Source organism: Acomys minous, assembly GCF_964271855.1.
Source record: "Acomys minous genome assembly, chromosome: 8".
NCBI lineage: Eukaryota > Metazoa > Chordata > Mammalia > Rodentia > Muridae > Acomys > Acomys minous.
In genome coordinates this window covers 105,883,498-105,902,058 of record NC_140489.1, presented here as the reverse complement: position 1 = coordinate 105,902,058, position 18,561 = coordinate 105,883,498, and the positions used below count along the sequence as shown (strand labels likewise).

Here is an 18,561-nt window from a genome sequence, read left to right as displayed (position 1 = left end):
CTTTTCTTTGTGTCTAGGCAGGCATAAATGTTTGTGTGTGTGTGTGTGTGTGTGCTTGTGTGTGTGTGTGTGCTTGTGTGTGTGTGTGTGTGAAGTTCAAAGATCAACAACCTTGGTGTCATTTCTCACATATTGTCTACCTTATTTATTTGCATGTATTATGTATGTGTGTATGTGCGTGTGTGTGTATATATGCATGTGTGTATGTATATGTGCATGTGTGCATTTTTGCATGTGTACAAAGGCCAGGGACCAGCCTTGGGTGCTGCTTCAGGAGACACCTACTTTGTTTTGTGAATCAGGCTCATTGTGACTCAAGGTTCAATGCTTCTGCCAGACCAGCTGGCCAGTGAGCCCCAGGGACCTGCCTGTGTGCCCCTTTATAATCTCTGCTGGGACAGGTGTGCGCCACTATGTCCAATGTTCTACATAGGTGCTGAGAACCAACGCTGGTTCCTCATGCTTTTGTGCCAAGCACCTTACTGACTGAGCCATACACCCAGCCCAGTGTCCATCATGCCTTCTGTGCCCACTGATGAAGAGTTCTGACGGAGCAGGTATTCAACATACATCCACCAAAGGAAAGCATGGAGCCCAGACATTGTTTTCTTATAATATGATATAATAGCTACAGGAATGAAATTGAAAACTACCTGAGCTCAATACAAAAAGAAGGTCACTATCACTGCAGAGGTTCAGGCAGCCTCCATAGCCTCCTGCTATGGCACAGTCACATGAGTGCCTCTGTGGTTGCTGAAGTTATCCTGTCTTTGAGACAGTGATGCTGTTGTCAGGGAGATGCTTCCAGCTGGATAGGTCAAACCTCAAGCTCCCCAGATTAGAACAAAGGCAGATTTCCTTTTGTGCTTGGAACGGGGTCACAAATGACTAGTGGACCTCTGTCTGTTCCCCATGAGGCATTAACTGGACCTTTAGCCAGGATACTCTCTTGAATAATAACCTACCGTGTACTCCGCTGGACCACACAGCTCTCTCTGGGGAGGGGAGGCATGGTAACTACACAAGGACTTGATTATTACTGTGCGAACTGATGAGCTATTATCCTGCACCTTCTTGTATAATGGGCAAGCGTGATAAGTAACGTGATTTCCTTATTCTCAATTTGTAGATGGTGAAAGTGACTGCTAAGCTCTTACTAAATGCAGATGCCAGAACTAGAGTTTTGTCGCCCATTGTTCTGCTCCCTGGTTCCTTGATTGCGTTTAGTGACCCTCTTAAAACAAACACCTTAGCAGAGAAGGTACTGCGAGGAAACGCACAATGGGATGGCCTCCTCCTTAGCATTGGGAGCGAACTTGGTGTTCTTTCCTACCTTATCTGTTGGAAGTGGCCCAGTTTCCTCTTCACTAAGATGTGGCAGCCAATGGCCCCATCTTCTCGAGGTTGAAAAGTCAAATGAGGTTGTAAGTGCAAAGGACTTAAGAGTATATGGAGTGTGGTAGTTGCTCTAGAAATTTGAGTCCTTGTTAGAGATGATACTTTATCTGGGGCTCCCTGTTAAATGGCTACTGGCAAAGATTAAGGCCTCTGGTACTGACATATTAGGAGCTGCCACCCTGGGGTAGCAAGAGTGAAGGCAACGGGCAGTAACCAGAGAATGATGGGAAACAATGGAAAGTCAGTCATTTGGCCTCTCTTTACAGAGAGATGTGGCCCAGACATTTATCCATGGACTGGCTGAAATCCTGTCTTTCCTTGCCTAGAGACAAGAGAAGGTCATTCTAGCTCCCTCATTTTGCTTGTTCAGATGAACTTCCTCTCCTGCAGGCCTGGCTGGGTTTTCTGGTTCCTTGCCCCACACTGAGAAATCTGTATCTAATCTTTGAGGGTTGGCACCTCGCCTGAGACCTGAAGCAGTTGGAAGGGGTACTTCCTTGTCTGAGATATTGAAAGGGCACCAAGAGGCTGAGTATCTTACTTTCCTTTCTGTTGCTGTAAGAAACTACTCAAGCACACACTGTGTAAGGTGAGAAAGGAGTCATTTCAGAGCACAGTTCAAGGTTATAGTCCACCAGCGGGGAAGAAGTCACAGAGCAGGAGGCTGAGGCAATGACACATTCCATCTACAGCTGAGAGATGGAAGCAGGGAATACTGCATGTTAGTACTTAGCTTATGCCCAGGGCCTTCTCCTGGGGAAATAGTTTCACCTGCAGTGGGTGGGTCTTCTTTTTTGTTTTTGTTTTTGTTTGTTTTTTAAAAGTATTTTTATTTAATTAATTTATTCAGATTACAGCTCAATTGTTATCCCATCACTTGTATCCTCCCATTCCTCCCTCTGTCCAGCTTTCACCCTATTCCCCTCCCCTAGGTCTTCTTACTTGAATTAGCATAGTAAGTTTATCCCCCATAGGCATACTCAATGGTAGCTCTCACCTCTGTCAACATTACAGTAAACAACCATTCTCGGGCCTTGATCTTTTTCTGTCTTTATCCCTGAATTCTCAAGGCATTTTACTATGCTCCTTTTGCTCCTTTTTTTTTTCTTTTGCATAAATGTTGTTTGTTTGTTTGTTTGTTTGTTTGAGTAACTATTCTTTGATACAGTGAGAAATCGAGGAATATGTAGAAAGTTCACCAACCTACAAAGCTGTCTCCCTGTAAACAGGCAGAAAAGTTAAGTGAGGCCTGGTTCTGCATCTTAATGATGGAAGACAGTCAAATGTGAAGTGCGCGCTGGGCCTTCTAGCCTTCTGTGACTGTGGAACGTTCAAAAGCAGCTGTGGGCCAATTCATCGAGCTCCTGCACTGCCTCGGAGACAGTCCAATTGTCCTCATTTGTTTAAATCTATATTTATTGCTTATATCCAGTAATGGATCCAAGTTCTTAAAGAGCTGGTGTTAAGTTTGTCCCACTGTCTCCCCATCTGGCAGAGTCGTACATGAGAAGAATATTGTGCGAGTTTACAAATGTCTGCCCACCAGCTAAACTGTGGAATTGAATCCAGCTCTGAAATCCTCAGTGTCCTTGAAACACTTAAAGATGCCATGTCTTGGGAGAGTGGTCTGGGGATATCTGAACCAACTGATCCTAGATGGTGACTGCTGGCTATGTGGACCATCTCAGGGCTGGCCCTGGAGTAGTACCAGCATCTCTCTTGGACCTGTGCATGAACCCTGTCTGCTCACTCAGTAAGGTGGCTCTCCCCAAATGCGCACAGAGCCCCCAGGGGCTCCCTTCCAACCTCAGTTATCTTGAAAGGTGGTTCAGGCAACAGGAGAGGCCATGACAGCATCCCACCTCCACTTGGGGAGAAGCATTAATGCCTAAGCATCCTCAGGGGACTTGTCCTATCCATATCCGCCCCCACTTCCTTATCGACAGGCTTTTAAACCATTCCTTTCTTTCTATTATTGTCTTTCCTGCTTACCCACAATCCTTCTGGAAAGTGATCTGGCCCCGCTTGGAAATCTAACAGCTGGGGAGTGGGAATGGATGAAGAAAGGCACCCAAGTTGTTTTAGAGGCTTGGCCACCTTTCCAAACTTGCTTGTCTCTGCCTCCCTCCCTCATTAACACAGCCACACATGTGCACACATAGATTGATGCTCTAGGTCCATGTTCCTTCATAAGGCTTTGACACGCTTAATATAGTTTTGTTTTCTGAAGACTTTAGTTTTCCAATTGATCCACACCCTGTCCCTGATACCCTGTCCCTGACCCTAAGGGGTGTGACCTTATCTACTTGGAAAAGTGGCTTAGAACCTGGAACCATCATTAAGTGGCCCAGATTGCTTCTCGTGAAAAGGGAGTGATCCCCTTGGTCAGAGTGCTCCTTGGCTGTTGGCACTGTGTAACTCCTCCTCCTCTTCTTCCCCACCACACCCACACCATGTTGGGAGGAGCCTCTGACAGAGTCAGAGTTGGGCTGGGCTTCCAGTCCGTGGCTCTGCCACACTTGTGAGGCTAACACTGGCCTCCAATGCCCAAAATAGCCAGTCTACACGTTTGGTGTCTCAAGACAACTGGAAAGAGCTCCACATTTTCGAGCTCCACTGGCCTTTCTCCTCCCTCATATTGAGGCCAGAAGCAGAGATAGAGGGGTGGGGAAGATCCTTCAAGAGCTTTGTCTAGGGCTAGGTCACAGCAAACGCATCTGTTTTCTGGGCTGTCCTTGAATGCTCACTGTGGAGAGATGGGGGAATCCTGGCATTGCGCAGTTCAGCACTGTGGGCTACTGGACCACAGGAGAATGCCCTCCCAGTCAGATTCTGCAGCTCGCCACTGCATGCCTTAGGTCTCTTCTCCATAGGCCCAGTTCCCACTGAGTGGATTTCCCTGGCTTTCTTTCTTCTCTGGGCTCTTTCCTTCTGTGTCTCCATACCTCTTTTTCTCTCTGTGTTCTCCCTGCCTTTATCTGCCTCTCTCCTCTATCTTCGCATTGTTTCACGTGAAGGAAAGACTAAGAAGAAAGGCCAAAGCATGATCATTTAAGAATAAATAGATTGGATTAACTGGGTGACGATGGCCCACACCTGTAATCCCAGAACTCGGCGAGGCAGAGGCAGGTGGATCTCTGTGATTTCGAGGCCAGCCTGGTCTACAAAGTGATAGCCAAAGCTATACAGAGAAACCCTGTATCGGAAAAAAAAAAAAAAAAAAAAAAAAAAAAAAGAATAGATGGATTGTCTAAATATGACCTTAATTTCTATTTTTTAAAAAGGTGTTGTTGCTGTTGTTGTTATTGTTGTTGTTGTTGTTTTAAGAAAGGGAAGGGAAGAAAGATTCTGAACATGGCGTTGTCTGATTTAGCCTTTGGGAAGTGATGGGGGGGAGGGGCGGGGTGGCCAAACTGTTCCTGGGGAACTTTGTTCTGAAACAGAAGCTTATTATGATCTGGTATTTGAGCTTAGTACATGCCCAGCACCAGCTTCCTAAATCTCCCTGATGTGCTGAGAAAATTTGAATTGGGTAAGTTGAAGTACGAAGGACAAGCTTTCTTCATAGACGGGAAAAAAAAAAATCTACCCCCAGAAATCTTGGCCTATATCAACTTCTATACAGTGTCGCTGGAATGCAGCCACCTGTAGAATCCAGAAAGAATACTCTACCTTGTTAGTAAAATATAGACAACAGTCTATGCAAGAGTTTTCAAGGTATCTTTCCTAATGGAGTGATATCTATCAAAGACCTCTGAAGAGAGGAGAGGCACCAAGACACATTTCCCTTTCTTGTGGGTGTTGGGACACAAACTTACTTAAACACGGCCTTGCTGTCCACTAATATTTAGCATGGGAGGATGGGAGAACTCAATCTTACTGTCCACTAATACTTATGGTACAGAAGAGTCTACACATGTTCTTAGCACCACAAATATAGGACATACATCCAAAGGTGGAAATAAGACACTTAGAAGATGAAGTCCAACTTGCTTAGGCTTCCAAAGGGAGAAACTGATCTAGAGGAAGCAATGCTGTGTCTGAGATGAGAGGAAATATGTAGATCCTTTCTGTTCTGTCACCTCGGGTTTCCAGACATGTCCCCATCAGCAAAGATCTACGAGCTCCCTAAGGCTGGGAGGATGGAAAGCTGGGAGGTTGGGAGAGAGGGAGGAAGGGAGGGTAGGAGAGTGGGAGAATGGGAGGGTGGGAAGGTGGGAGGTGGGAGGGTGGGAGGGTGAGAGAATGAGAGGACCAGAGGATAGGAGGATAAAAAGAAGGGAGGCTGGAAGGATGTGAGGTCAGGAGGATGAGAGGACGGCAAGATGAGAGGCTGGGAGAATGGCTGCATGTATTAGAGCAGTGGCAAAGAGGGCGGTGTGGCTGCTGACCCACAGAAGGTATCTTCTATACTCTGCTTGCAAGCCAAGTTGTCAGTCTCCTTGGCAGCCAGCACTGAGGCTAAACCCAGCCCCTGGCAGGCAATGGGTTGTTCCATTCTGAGCACTCACTTCTCTGGCACTTGCTACAGAGCTGGGATGCTTCGCTGCTTCTAAATCGGAGCGTGGTTTCTTTCATGTGCCCCTCTGCTGTGGCCAGTTGGTGGATTAGAGATTATCTCTCCGAGGATGAAAGGTACCTGCTTACTCCCATCCCTTTCAGCCCTGATTAAGCCGCCAGGCACCATGCGTTACTTGCAGGCCAGACTTGCAGCCTTGAAGCCAGGGGTAGCGCAGAAGCCCACGAGTGTTGCCCAACTCCTCGTGCTTGACTTTGAGCCTCAGTTTCCTCCTCTGCAAATGGAACCCACTATGTTCTTCAAGCTGAGAAATCCTCCTTGTCATCTTGCCTGGATCTGTAATAAGCTAAGAGATGCTGAGATCCTGGGCATACCTGTAAAGGATTATCTTGGTCACGTTAATTGATGCGGGAAGGCCTGTTTCAACTGTGGGTGGCACCATTCCCTAGCAAGGTGTTCCTGCTCAGTATAAGAATGGAGAAAGCAAACTGAGCAGTGCATGTTCCCCTCTACTCCCCGATAGTGGATGTGATAACACCCACTACTGCAAGTCCTCTGTTGCTTTGACCTCCCCACTGTGAGCTCAGACAGCCCCCTTCTCTCTTAAGTTGCTTTGTCGAAGTATGTGCACAGCAGCAGGACAAGAAACTACAAGAGCCTTCCTCTGAGATCTTGCCTTTCGGGGAGGCATGAGCCCCACCCATGGCTTTTAGTCTACCAAGAGCTGGCGGTAACTCCCTGAGGTGTCTGAGGCATGCGCATCACTCACGGTCAACACTCACCTAGAAGTCTGGGTCCTTCTTCACGGCCTGTCATCAGTGTTCATTCTCACACTGGTCCTTGAGAGAACAGTTGTGTGCCCTTCATAACAGCAGCAAGGGCCTCTTCCTCCCTATCTCTCTTTCCCTTGCTTCTCTTTCCATTTCCCTTTGCTTCGGTTTTCTCTCCTCCCTCCTTCCCTCCTTGCTCTTTCCCATCTCTCTCTGCCCCTAGATCCCCCTCTCCTTTGCCCCATCTGACTGGCCTCTCTCCCCCCACCTCCCTCCCTCTTTTTTCCTCCCTAAAGCCCTGAGGTGTGTCAAGGTGGCATATAGCTGGAAGTGGTTTGCGCGGGAGCGTTTCTCCGCCAGAGAGCAGTTAAGTGCCTTATTTTCTTCACTCGGGTGACTAAATTATTCTCCATGTGTTAAACAGTGTAATTAAACACATACACATGAGAGTGAGTGGGAGCCCCCTGCCCCCACCCTTTCTTGTTCCTTGTCAGCAGAGAGAGTGTCAGCCCAGCCTTCAAGCTCTGTTAGTTTTAATTTGAGTTGTGGAATTAGTAATGGGTTTTGCTGTAACACTGTTGTGGGAAATAGATCGCTCCTTGTGCAGGGTTTGGGCACCATTTCAAATGAGTATTTGTTAAGGGGAAAGCCGTCCCTTGTCCTGTTCTGCTACATTACATCAGATTTATTTCCATTGTTCTGAAAAACAACAGCCAGGAGAGGGCTGTGTGCATCACTCCTGGGCCCGCAACAATTGAACACCACTTCCTGCTTCTTAGCTGACTTGGAAAAAAAAATGCAAACTAACTACCCCACCCTTTATGGCTGGAATATTCCAACTGCTTCCTGTAGGCAGGAACACCAGGGCAGCCCAGGCACCTGTCACTGTGAGGCCGGAGGGATCTGCTTTCCTGGGCCTGTCACTGGCAGAAAGTGACTGAGTGAGGTGGCGGTAGGAAAATTGGATGCTGGAAAGAAAGTAATTGAGTGAAGAGAGCCCAGCAGGCCAGAGTTGAAAGAGATCTGTGGGCTGCAGAAGATTCCTCTGCCTCTGTTTGCCGCCATCCTCCCCTCCTCTGCTTGATGAGTCCCACTGAAGTCCTGTCATGTTCTTCCTGGTTCCATAGCATTTCCTGTCTTCAGCAGCTCTTTTCCTTGGTGCTGTCCAATCAGGCAGCCACTAGTTGCACGTAGATGGGCACAGTTGAATGCAATTTAAATGTAAATGAAATAAAATGGAATCAAATTAAAAGTCAGTCACTTGCCTTACAGTAAGGGCTCAAGGGCCACGTGTAACCTGTGAGTCCTGTGTTGCCTGTGATGGCGTATTAGTTAGAGTTCTCTCTAGGGTACCAGAACCAAGAGAATGAATATATTAAAATCAGGCCTATTGGACTGGAGTACATGATATGACCAGAATAGTCTAACAGTGGCTAGCTCACAGCAGAGATCCCAAGAACCCAATAGATGGCCAACACTGTTCTGGAAGGCTTGGGAACCGGATGCAGGGCCTGGGAACAGTGGCAGTTCTGGGCGTTTTCTCCCAGGAGACTTATTTAGGCACTGACTATGGTCTCTAAGCTTCCTGCCTGCTTGGCTGGATGGCCTCCAGCCTGTATGACTTGTTTGTACACACGCAATAAAGCCACCCCTTGCTCTAGGTGAGTGTAACTAGCTGCATGTCAAAAAGCCTGCCTGCAAGTGAGGGACTGCCTCTCTAGCCAACTTCCGCTCCTGCTTAGGCACAGAAGAGAGAGAGCAGCAATGGGCCACTTGGAATGTAGCCCCTGGGACTGACACCACGCATCCACCTCCCCAGTGGGCCAAGAGCGGCTTAGCGTACAGGACCAGAGCTATTCCATCTAGTGCAACGCATTGCCTTAGAAGCTGTGCAGACCCTAAACACAATTTTGTTCCCTTTAACCCAGAAGTGAGATGTTCAAACTATTTTCAAAATGAAGTCCAGCTAAGACAGATCCTGTTCACATTGAACATGTGCAGCAGTGAGCCTTCATATGCAAAGACAGCTTTGCAAGCACTTGGGTCACGCTTCGTCCTGCTGGTTGTGAGGTCATTTATAGCGTTGATTCTGTCTGCTCTTGGGATGTGTTTCTCTTTTATTTCCATTATTAAACATAGTGAGGAAGCTGCAAAGGCTTTTCATTTAGCTCTCAACACTTCTTTGGTGGCTGAGGGGAAAATGCTGAGCAGGGCAGGGCAAGGGATATAGTGCACTGACCATTACAGTGTAGTGATTCCAAGGTAATCCTCACCCACTTGTCTGTATTTCTGGACCAGACTTTGAACTATGACTTCTGTTTACTGTGCCACGTTCTGCCTCACTGTGCTGTACTGCCCACTGCTCCTGTATGGCAGACTGCACAGCCTGACCAAGATAGTCTTCTCTTAACCCTTTACATGTGCTGAGTAAGAGGAGATTTTTAATCAAACAACATTTTTTCAAAAAAGACAAAAATATTCTCTCTCTCTCTCTCTCTCTCTCTCTCTCTCTCTCTCTCTCTCTCTCTCTCTCACGCACGCACGCACGCACGCACGCGCACACACACACACACACACACACACCTCTTCCTCTACCATTATTTACTAAATGCTCAAAATGTTCCTTGAGTCTATTTCACTATTTTTTCTGTGTCAGGCTTTTTAAAGATGCCATAGAGCTATAGAAAAAAAAATCCTTAAGTAAGAAAATTTGTAGTGTTAATTACAAATCAACTTAAAAAAATAAAGATAGAAAGCTCACACAGTTTCTTATATTAAATACCCCAAACTGTTAATATTTGGCTCAGTTTATAAAAATAAAGCTGATATTTTACTATGTTTACATATACTAGAAGATAGTCGTGTTCTTTAAATGATACTGTGAAGAAGATGAAGCCACAGGCTGGCTGAAGATGCTTGCAACATATATGCCCAAGCAAAGCTGAATAACCCAAGAAGATAAAGAAGTTCTACAAATCAATGAGAGAAGGGCAAGCCAGTAGATAAATGTGCCTAAGATATGAATATTCATTTCTCAAGGGAGGGAGCACGAATGGAGAAGAAATGTATTGAAAAATGCTCAATCTTACCACTAATCAGGGAAACAAATTAAGACCACAAGGAGTTGCTGTTTGCTCACACTGGACAGATACTAATGAGAAACTTGCCAATACCCAGAATCACTGAGGAGATAGCAATGGAGGTGCTTGCTCCCTCGGAAAATAGTGTAGCTGACTTAGACTGCATGTGTGCATGGTCTATACTCAAAACTTCCACTCTGAGAGGTCCAACCTGGAGACACTTGGGAGGAGGTATGCCCGAGCTGACTGAAACAGTCTCCCCTCAGCAGAGGACATGCACAGAGAAGGCTGGACTCAGCCTGATTCATAGATGTTAAGGTCAGTGGAAAGGGAGATGCCATGCCCCCTCCCCGCCCTTCCTGAAGGCTGGCCCATTAGCTTACCCAGTTTCCTAGTCTCTACCCATTCTGCCATTGTTTAACCTCCCCTATGCCATTTTTCTTGCCCCAGGAGAGTCCCAGCTGCCAGGTAGACTTTTACCTGAGCATCAGGTAGGTTTTTATCTCTTTCATTTTCTCTTCCTCATACCAGTGCTGTTGAGTCTTCTCTTGTTTTTGTGCTTCTTACAACATGAGGCAAGTAAGGGAGAGAAGGAAGAAAGGAAACAGCAAAGCCCTCTCCAAAATGACAAATGGAAAAATGGACCAGTCCTTTCTGAGATGCATAATAGCGATGTATTGTCAAGTTCCAATCCCCATAGGGGGAGACATGGTAGCTGTATGCTGCAAGTGAGTGTACACAAGTGTGCCTCGGAGCTAGCTAAAGGGGCTTCCCCGTCTGTCCTTTCTGTTACCCATCAAGATTCTCCCCCAGAGGTGGACAGGAAGCCTCACCCTGACTGAGGAGCCACCGGCAATTGACAGCTGCTAGGTGAGATCACGTCAGTTGTCATTAAGGGTGTGACCTCTGGTCAGTCAACCATGATGCAAGAGGTAGCCCTCCCCTCCCCCCCCCCCCCAGTGGGCTTGGACAGCACAAACTGGACTCAGTGGATTTAAAAAGAAAAGAAAATGAGGCCAGGAAATTGAGTGAGTAGGAAGATAGAGGTTGATCTGGGAGAAGATGGGCGGTGAAGGTGATCAAAATATAGTGCACATAATCAAAATACTGTTTTAACGATGCGGGATTAAAAAAGAAGAAGATTCTTCCCCCAGAGTGCCCTACCTTCTCTGGAAGCAGCCCTCCATCTGCCACTGCGACACTAGACAGCCCAGTGAACACGCAAGCTGTAGAGAACAAACAGCAGGAGAGGTGTGATCGCCCCCTCCCAGCATGCCTCTGGCCCCTGTGACCCTAGCCTGCCCTTGAGTACAAGCTCCTTGTCTTGGAAGATGTCAGGCCACTTCATAGTCCATTCATGCTCAAATGCTGATGGCCATCGTACAAATAATGATTGCCCATTGAGCGCTTTTTATTTACCAGTTATGGTGCTAATGCAGTGTACAAGCACAGTTTTTTCAGAGTCCAAGGATGACCCTATTATGTATGTAACATTACCTCCATTTTACAAATCAGGGTGGCGACTCTTAAGTGGGCCTGCCTAAAGTCTGGCCAACCAGTGGGCTGATAATGGGTGGCGGGGGCCCTCTAGAATGAGCCAGGGACTCAGCCCCCCCCCCCACCTGTAAGACCTTTGAATGACTCTGACAAAGAAATGAAACTAAATCCTTTAAACTTTAATTTTTTACATGCAATTATGCGCTCCTTACCAGCAATTCCCATAATTGTGTTATTAAGGGTAACTACAGTGTGGTTTTTATAAGCTAAAATTAGGTCATTGCTAGAGTTTTCACATATTCCAGTTCAATATTTGATGGAGAAGCTGGAGGCTGGGCGATGCTGTGTTGGTTCTCCAGTCCCTGAGCACGCACAGAGTTGGCAAACCCACAATTTCCTAACTCTTCATTACCAGGTGTCACTGCCATTGTCTTGAATTGACAAGCAATTTCTATCACTGTTTTTCTGCTCTTGAATGATAGCTTGCTGTTACTCCGGCTCTGTCACTATTATTTAATTTGTTGTGGGTTGTCTGTATAACCACATTGCAGATGGTGAAGCACACAGAACATTTTGGTCTGCTGTTTTTCCAAAAATTAAATTCAACTTATATCATTCGAGGTGAAAATAAATCAAATTGCCCATATTTAACCATTGTATTATCTTAGGTTAAACTATATATATATCTGACTATATTTAACCACTTTTGATCCATAACAATGGTAGTTTTATCGTGCTCACTCTAATAATCGCAATGTAAATTATTCATACCTTATTTGGGAGAAAATTATAAGTACAATTTCCCTCTGAATGTGCTCATACAATGACACTTAACTGGTGATATTCTGCCTGTGAATTTGTGCTATCTTGGTAATTTTCCACGTACCACTACCAAGTAACTGCAAGATAATTACAAAGTTATTTTAAGTTTGCATATGTTTTTCTAAAATTCACAAGTCTTGGCTGTCAGTTTGTGTTCTTCCCGTATAAGTTAATTCCCCATTTCCTCGCTTTTTCTCACTTGATTTCTTCACTGTGAAGCAGAGAGGGTGGGAAATATGGACATTGGGACCTTGTATGACACCTAAGTAGATCTTGGCCAAAGAAGCTTCTAGGTCTTTAAGACCCACAAGGGGCTTTCATGTCCCACTAATAAGGTGACTTTGTGACTGTGACCCAGGGTAGCTTCATAGATGGAGGATGAAATGTCTATGTTGTGGTATTGCATCAGTTACACCTGTATGGCATCTTGGTCAAGAATCCTACGCCTTTACTGACACTGTTTTAAAGAAGTTAGACACTGGAATTTAATGAACCCCTACTATATACCAGCTTCCTGGTTGGGTCAAATCTTATTTAATATCATCACCAACCCTATAGTTGTGGTACAATCAACCCATAAGGTAGAGAGATTGGTTCATAGACATGGATGCTTGCTCAGTAGACCCAGGACATAGGTGGTAAAAGAACAATGCCAACTTTAAAACTGACACGAACTTTCACCACAGGACCTCCCTCCCCTCCTTGTTAAACTCATCATATAGTCTTACAGGTTCTACCTATAAGACAACCCCGGGACTGGCCTACCTTCTACTGTCTTCATCACTAACTCTCCACTGCTCTCTCTCCTGGGAGCGAATCCAGCGGCCTCCAACCTCCTCCAGTCAGCATGCATTCTCATCTGACCACCTACTTATTCCAAACTCCGCATCCTATCTACAGATATGGTCAGGATGCATCATATATGCCATGCCCCTCCCACACCACACCCCCCCACACACAAACACATACACACAAATACACACATACACATACACACAAACACACATATACACACAAGCACACACATATGCATACACACATACATACACACAAGCACACACATACACACACATACACACAAACACACACATATGCATACACACACATACATACACACAAACACACACATACACACACATACACACATACATACACATACACCCAAGCACACACATATGCATACACACATACACACACACAAACACACATAACACACAAACACACACATATGCATGCATACACACATACACACAAACACACATACACAAAAACACATGCATACACACACATACACATACACACACACACACACACACACACACACACACACACACACACGTGATTGGCAAAACCCCAAACAAATGAAAAAAACCCACTTAATTTGAATTTGCCTGTCTAGCTATTTTCCCTCAATACTTAACTATTTCAGCCCCAACTAATCTCCACTAAACCCTCCGAGTCACTTCCTATTCTCCCACACCCTATGGCTTTCACAGGCCAGCTTCCAGCCACTCTGTGAACTTGCTACTCAGGGAAGCTACAGACACTTTTTTTAAAAATTAAGCACCATTTCTCCATCTGGTACATTCTTCTTCCTTCAAGGCCTGATTCAAATGTTACCACCTATGGAAATGGCTCCCCAGACTGTCAGGAGAGCTATAGTGCCTCCTCCTGTGGCCCCAGACTTTGTACACAGTTTTAATTGAGTAGTGTTGAATGATACTCGGTCGTTAGAATGTCTAATCCGTCTCTCGCGCTTGGTACTGAACCCGAGGGGAAAAAGACCATGATGTATTTATCTTCGGATTGCCAGCGTTCAAAAGAGTGCATGGCACAAGGTCGGTGCTCAATAAATGTTCATTAAATGGACAAATGCCCTCAGAGTCTCTGGTGTACATGAAAACACACTGAGAAGCTAATTCAATACACCAAGCTGAACGTGAACAGGAAGTGAGGGTGTTAAACTTTAGTTGAGGCTTGCCCACCCCAGGGGCTTTATGCCAGGGACAGCAGAGATGTGACTCTCAGATCTTATAAAAGGGGAGAGAGTATCAAAATGTTCTGGAACTGATCATTTTCCTCTTTCTCACCAGAAGGAAGGGACTTCAGGCATCTTTCTAGAGATAGTCATGGCACATAACACAGAGTCTCAAGCGGAGACCTCCGTGATCAAGTTCAAGAATCAGGACTTCCGCTCCTTACGCGACCGTTGCCTGAGCCGGCATCAGCTGTTCGTAGATGATGCGTTCCCTGCTGAGGCATCTTCCATAGGCCAGAAGCTGCTCAAGGGAAAGCACCTTTCCAAGTTGGAGTGGAAGCGACCACAGGTGAGTGAGCCCCATTGGGAACTCAGCAAGCTCGACGAATCTGGGAGCGGTGGGTCACGGCATCACCCAGTGAAAAGGGGATGGTCCAGCTTCAAACCGAACAGGAGAGGAAGTACGATGCCTCTGGTTTCCCTGCTGCGGTCTTATGGCCAGCCCAAGGGGTGAGAAGGTTTGGCCAAGCCTCCTAAGTCGGTTCTAATAATGACCTCGCTGGTACATTAGAAGGTCTCAGTCCTATGACTGGAAAAAACGGCATGTCATGGTTGTGGAGCCTGTGCTGGCTGGTCTCTAGGGTCTCTCCACCTCCTTAATTGAGCCCATCTATCAGCCTGTCACCCTTTATTCTCTTCAGGTTTCAGTGTCTTTATGCTCCTTTCTTCTTACCTACTAGAATTGGCTCAAAAGGAATATATCATGTCAGTCATTTATACTGTAGGATGAATTTAAATAATTGCTTTGCCTCTCTCTTTTATAATCACTGTCTTAGTCTTGTAAAGGCTTGGTCATCCATAAAAGGACTTCAGACATCACAAACACCTGTGAGATCAGGGTGGTGGTGCAGGGCAGCAGTTGAATCACACTGACCTCCCCCACCTCGGCAGATGGCCACCAACTCTACCTTGCAGCAAGGTGAGCCCTGGTGGTGTTGAGAACTATCTCAAGTTTAAAGCATGAAGCTCTCTGGCTAACAACTCAGTGGACAGAAGTTTCCCACGGTCTCCTCAGGAGTCTTACAAATGCGAAGGCGCTAAATGGGAAATGTTTTGGGGTGCCTCACGCTGCCTCTTCGTGCCCCCCCAAAAGCTGCCAGCGCAGCCTAAAACAATAAAATAGTGCGGAGTCTAGAAAGTAAATGACAGCAACAGTTCTCAGGCACCACTGACATGCCAAGCACTGTACTAGGCACACTGAGTGAGACCAGACCAGGCTGTACTGAACGGTAGTTTCTGATGATGCCCCGGAAAGGATGGGAGGCCCCACAGTGCAAGAGAACCCAACACACTGAGCTCTGATGAGGAAACTTTTTGCCTTAGCCGGGACAGTTGTGTCTCTGGGGAAGGAAAGAGCCAATGGAGGCCTGGTGGGGGCTACTTCAACGAAGCATTAATAAGTCTTGTATGGTTGGTCCAACCAGCCCTTGGCACAGTCCTTGGTTATGGATGTCCTCTCTTTGTCTTTACCACCTACCGAGGTGGACAAGTCTATTTAAAAAAAAAATCTGAAGGGTCACTTTCCCTCCTCTGTTGTTTTGAACAGTTGAGACTCATTTAGAAAGTTTCCCTCTCGAAGGTGCTGAGCGATCTATGTGAGGCCTTCTTTATAGTGCTGAGAAATGTATAACACTCCTATTTGGAAAGGGCTGAGGGTGTCTTAATTCTCAAATTCCATCAACATCTCAACTTGTGATATCTTTGAGGAGCAAGGAGAAACTGAGGCAAGTAGAAATGACTCCTACAGAATCAGACCAGGAATCTAAAGTAAAGGCAGCTAGAAGCCTGTTCATTTTCCCATCATGCTTCACACCTAGGCACTTACCTATATGCTGTTAGAGGTTATTGTTCATTTCAGCGTATGTCCTCAAACAGCATAATTCTTAATGTGTTCCTTTCCAAACTTAGCAATTTTTGTATCTATATAATGATTTCTAAAGCCTTCCATATAATTTATCTTACTTGCAGCATTTATTTATTTATTTATTTATTTATTTATTTTGGTTTTTCGAGACAGGGTTTTTCTGCGTATCCCTGGCTGTCCTGGACTCACTTTGTAGACCAGGCTGGCCTTAAACTCAGAGATCCACTTGCCTCCTCCTCCCAAGTGCTGGGATTAAAGGCGTGCACCACCACTGCCTGGCGCCTTTATGTTTTTTAATGTTACAAGAAAGAAAACAGGTTCACACAGGTAATATAGATTGACTGAGGTCACATGATTAGGGAGGGAAGAGGCCAGGAGTTAGATTAAGACTCCCAAAGCCGTATGCTATACTTTCCCCACATGAACTTTCATGTCTAACAAGGGTTTGCTAGAATTTAGAGGAATAAAGAAATGAACGGGTGGGTAGGTGACTGTCGACAACTGACTGGTTCAGCTTTCAAGGTCATATGTACAAAAGAGAAATCTTGTGTTGACCAATGTCCCACGTAGGCTTGCAAAGAGAAAATTCCAGATACACATTTCGTCACTACTGTGGAATCCCTGACTCCTGTGACTTTCAGGTGTGGCTATGCCGAAGGCTCTGCGTAGAAGAGCCACACCAACCTGGCCCAGGCCTCATAATATCAGGCTAAGCTGCACATGATGTTATAGTTTTACGCTTTTTGAGTGATTTTTAAAACTGTCATGGGGGAACCGTCATTAATCCCATCCTGCAGATAAAAATGGAAAGGGAATAGCATGATCAGTCTAAAGTCACACCACTAGCCAATCCAAGAGCTAAATGCCTGGCCACACAATATATTGTCCTCTATAAGGTGTCATTGTGAACTCGTGTTTTATGTTGTATTTTTGGCTTTGGTTGCCACTGATGTTTTATGCACCGTTAGATTCTCTAACCTCAATATGATCCACAAGGCACCCACCTCTCCATACGGCTGACCTTTCTGCTCCTAGACAACCTCTCCATCCCATTTCATAGGTGGAAAATAATGGGGATGAAAACTGGACCTGCACCATACTACATATGATTACTTGCAATACTTAGTATCTAGCATTTTATAAGTACTTAGTAAACACTAGCTATTGTTTCTGTGATCCCTCGATGTTCTTGGGCTTTCAGAGTGCAAGAATTTCAGTTTCAACCCTTAGACAAAAATCAGCAAATGTTTCCAGGGAGAAACACAGGTTGGAGAAAACCATTAGGGACTAAGTGGCTGCAGGGGAAAGATGTGCAGAGTACATTTCTTCTCCTGTTCTGAATCCCAGCTCTATTCTCACAGTCAAGCCTCCCTATAGCTTGCTTGATGCCTCTCCATGGTTCTGATTGGTTCACCCAAACTTGTTCCAAGATGCCTTAGCCCATCTCCATGCTCTAGACTGTTCTAGACACTGGGGGAACTCCATATGGAGGCAACTGCTAAGCCATAATGTTATTCTTCATGGCGTATCCATCCAAGCTTAGCAGATTCAGCAATAACCTACAAGTCAGGGGCTGAAACCCTGGCTCAGTTCCTGGGCCTATCATAGAAAAGTTGTTTCATAGCCATAACTCCCTTTCTGTCTCCCTCTTTCCCTTCCCCTACTGCTTCCCTTGTTGATGGTCCAAATACCTGACATAGGCAACTTAAGGAAGGAAGGCTTTATTCTGACTGATGTTTAAGGGTATAGTCCATCATGACTAGCAAGGCATGGCAGCAGGGACAGAAGGTGGCTGGCCACATCATGTGTGTAGCCAGGAAGCAGAGAGAGAGGATGCTGAGGTGTATCTCCCTTTCTTCTTTATATTCACCCCAGAACCCTAGCCCATGTGATGGTTCCACCCACACTGGGGGTGAGTCTTTCAACACTTTTTAAAGATTGATTGATTGATTGATTGATTGATTGATTGATTATGCATGTAGTGTACACCTGCAGGCCAGAAGAGGGCACTAGATCTCATAATAGATGGTTGTGAGCCACCATATGGTTGCTGGGAATTGAACTCAGGTCCTCTGGAAGAGCGGACAGTGCTCTTAACCTCTGAGCCATCTCTCCAGCCCCGAGTCTTCCAACATTAATTAACATAATCTAGACCACACCTCATAGACTCCACCCAAACTGATGATGGCTCTCCCCACTTTAAGTAGTGCAATCTAGAAACCCCCCACCCCCGCAGATATGCCCACAGGCTTGTTTCCATGGTGGTCCTAAATCCCACTGGAGTTGGCGGGCAAGGCCAGCCATCACACCTGCATTTCTTCCGCTCCCCTAACAGTGACTCCAATCTGGTTTCTGCTGAAATAGTGTTGAAGGGGAATGCTTCTCGCAGCCTAACTCACTCTGCTTTTCTTTAAGGAATGTTCAACCTCGCTCCTCCCTTCAACTTAGACTCTGCAGGAGCCTGTGCCCTTGTAAGGAGAGAATGTGAGGACTCATCATTCTTAATGTTCCTTATAGCCTCTGCTCTCAGGAAGCAGTAATGGCAAGAATTAAACATGGGGTGCGTGTGTAAT

At 45.8% G+C, this 18,561-nt stretch overlaps 1 protein-coding gene across 1 annotated transcript in view; it reads left to right on the top strand.

Annotated features, from left to right (window-relative positions):
• Positions 1-18,561, top strand: part of CAPN13 (calpain 13) — an 82,079-nt gene that overhangs the window by 617 nt on the left and 62,901 nt on the right. Inside the window, exon 2 of the mRNA XM_084793657.1 lies at positions 14,180-14,413. Coding sequence (XP_084649783.1) covers positions 14,216-14,413 — 198 coding nt within the window. The 5' untranslated portion in view covers positions 14,180-14,215. The remainder of the gene's footprint in view (positions 1-14,179; positions 14,414-18,561) is intronic.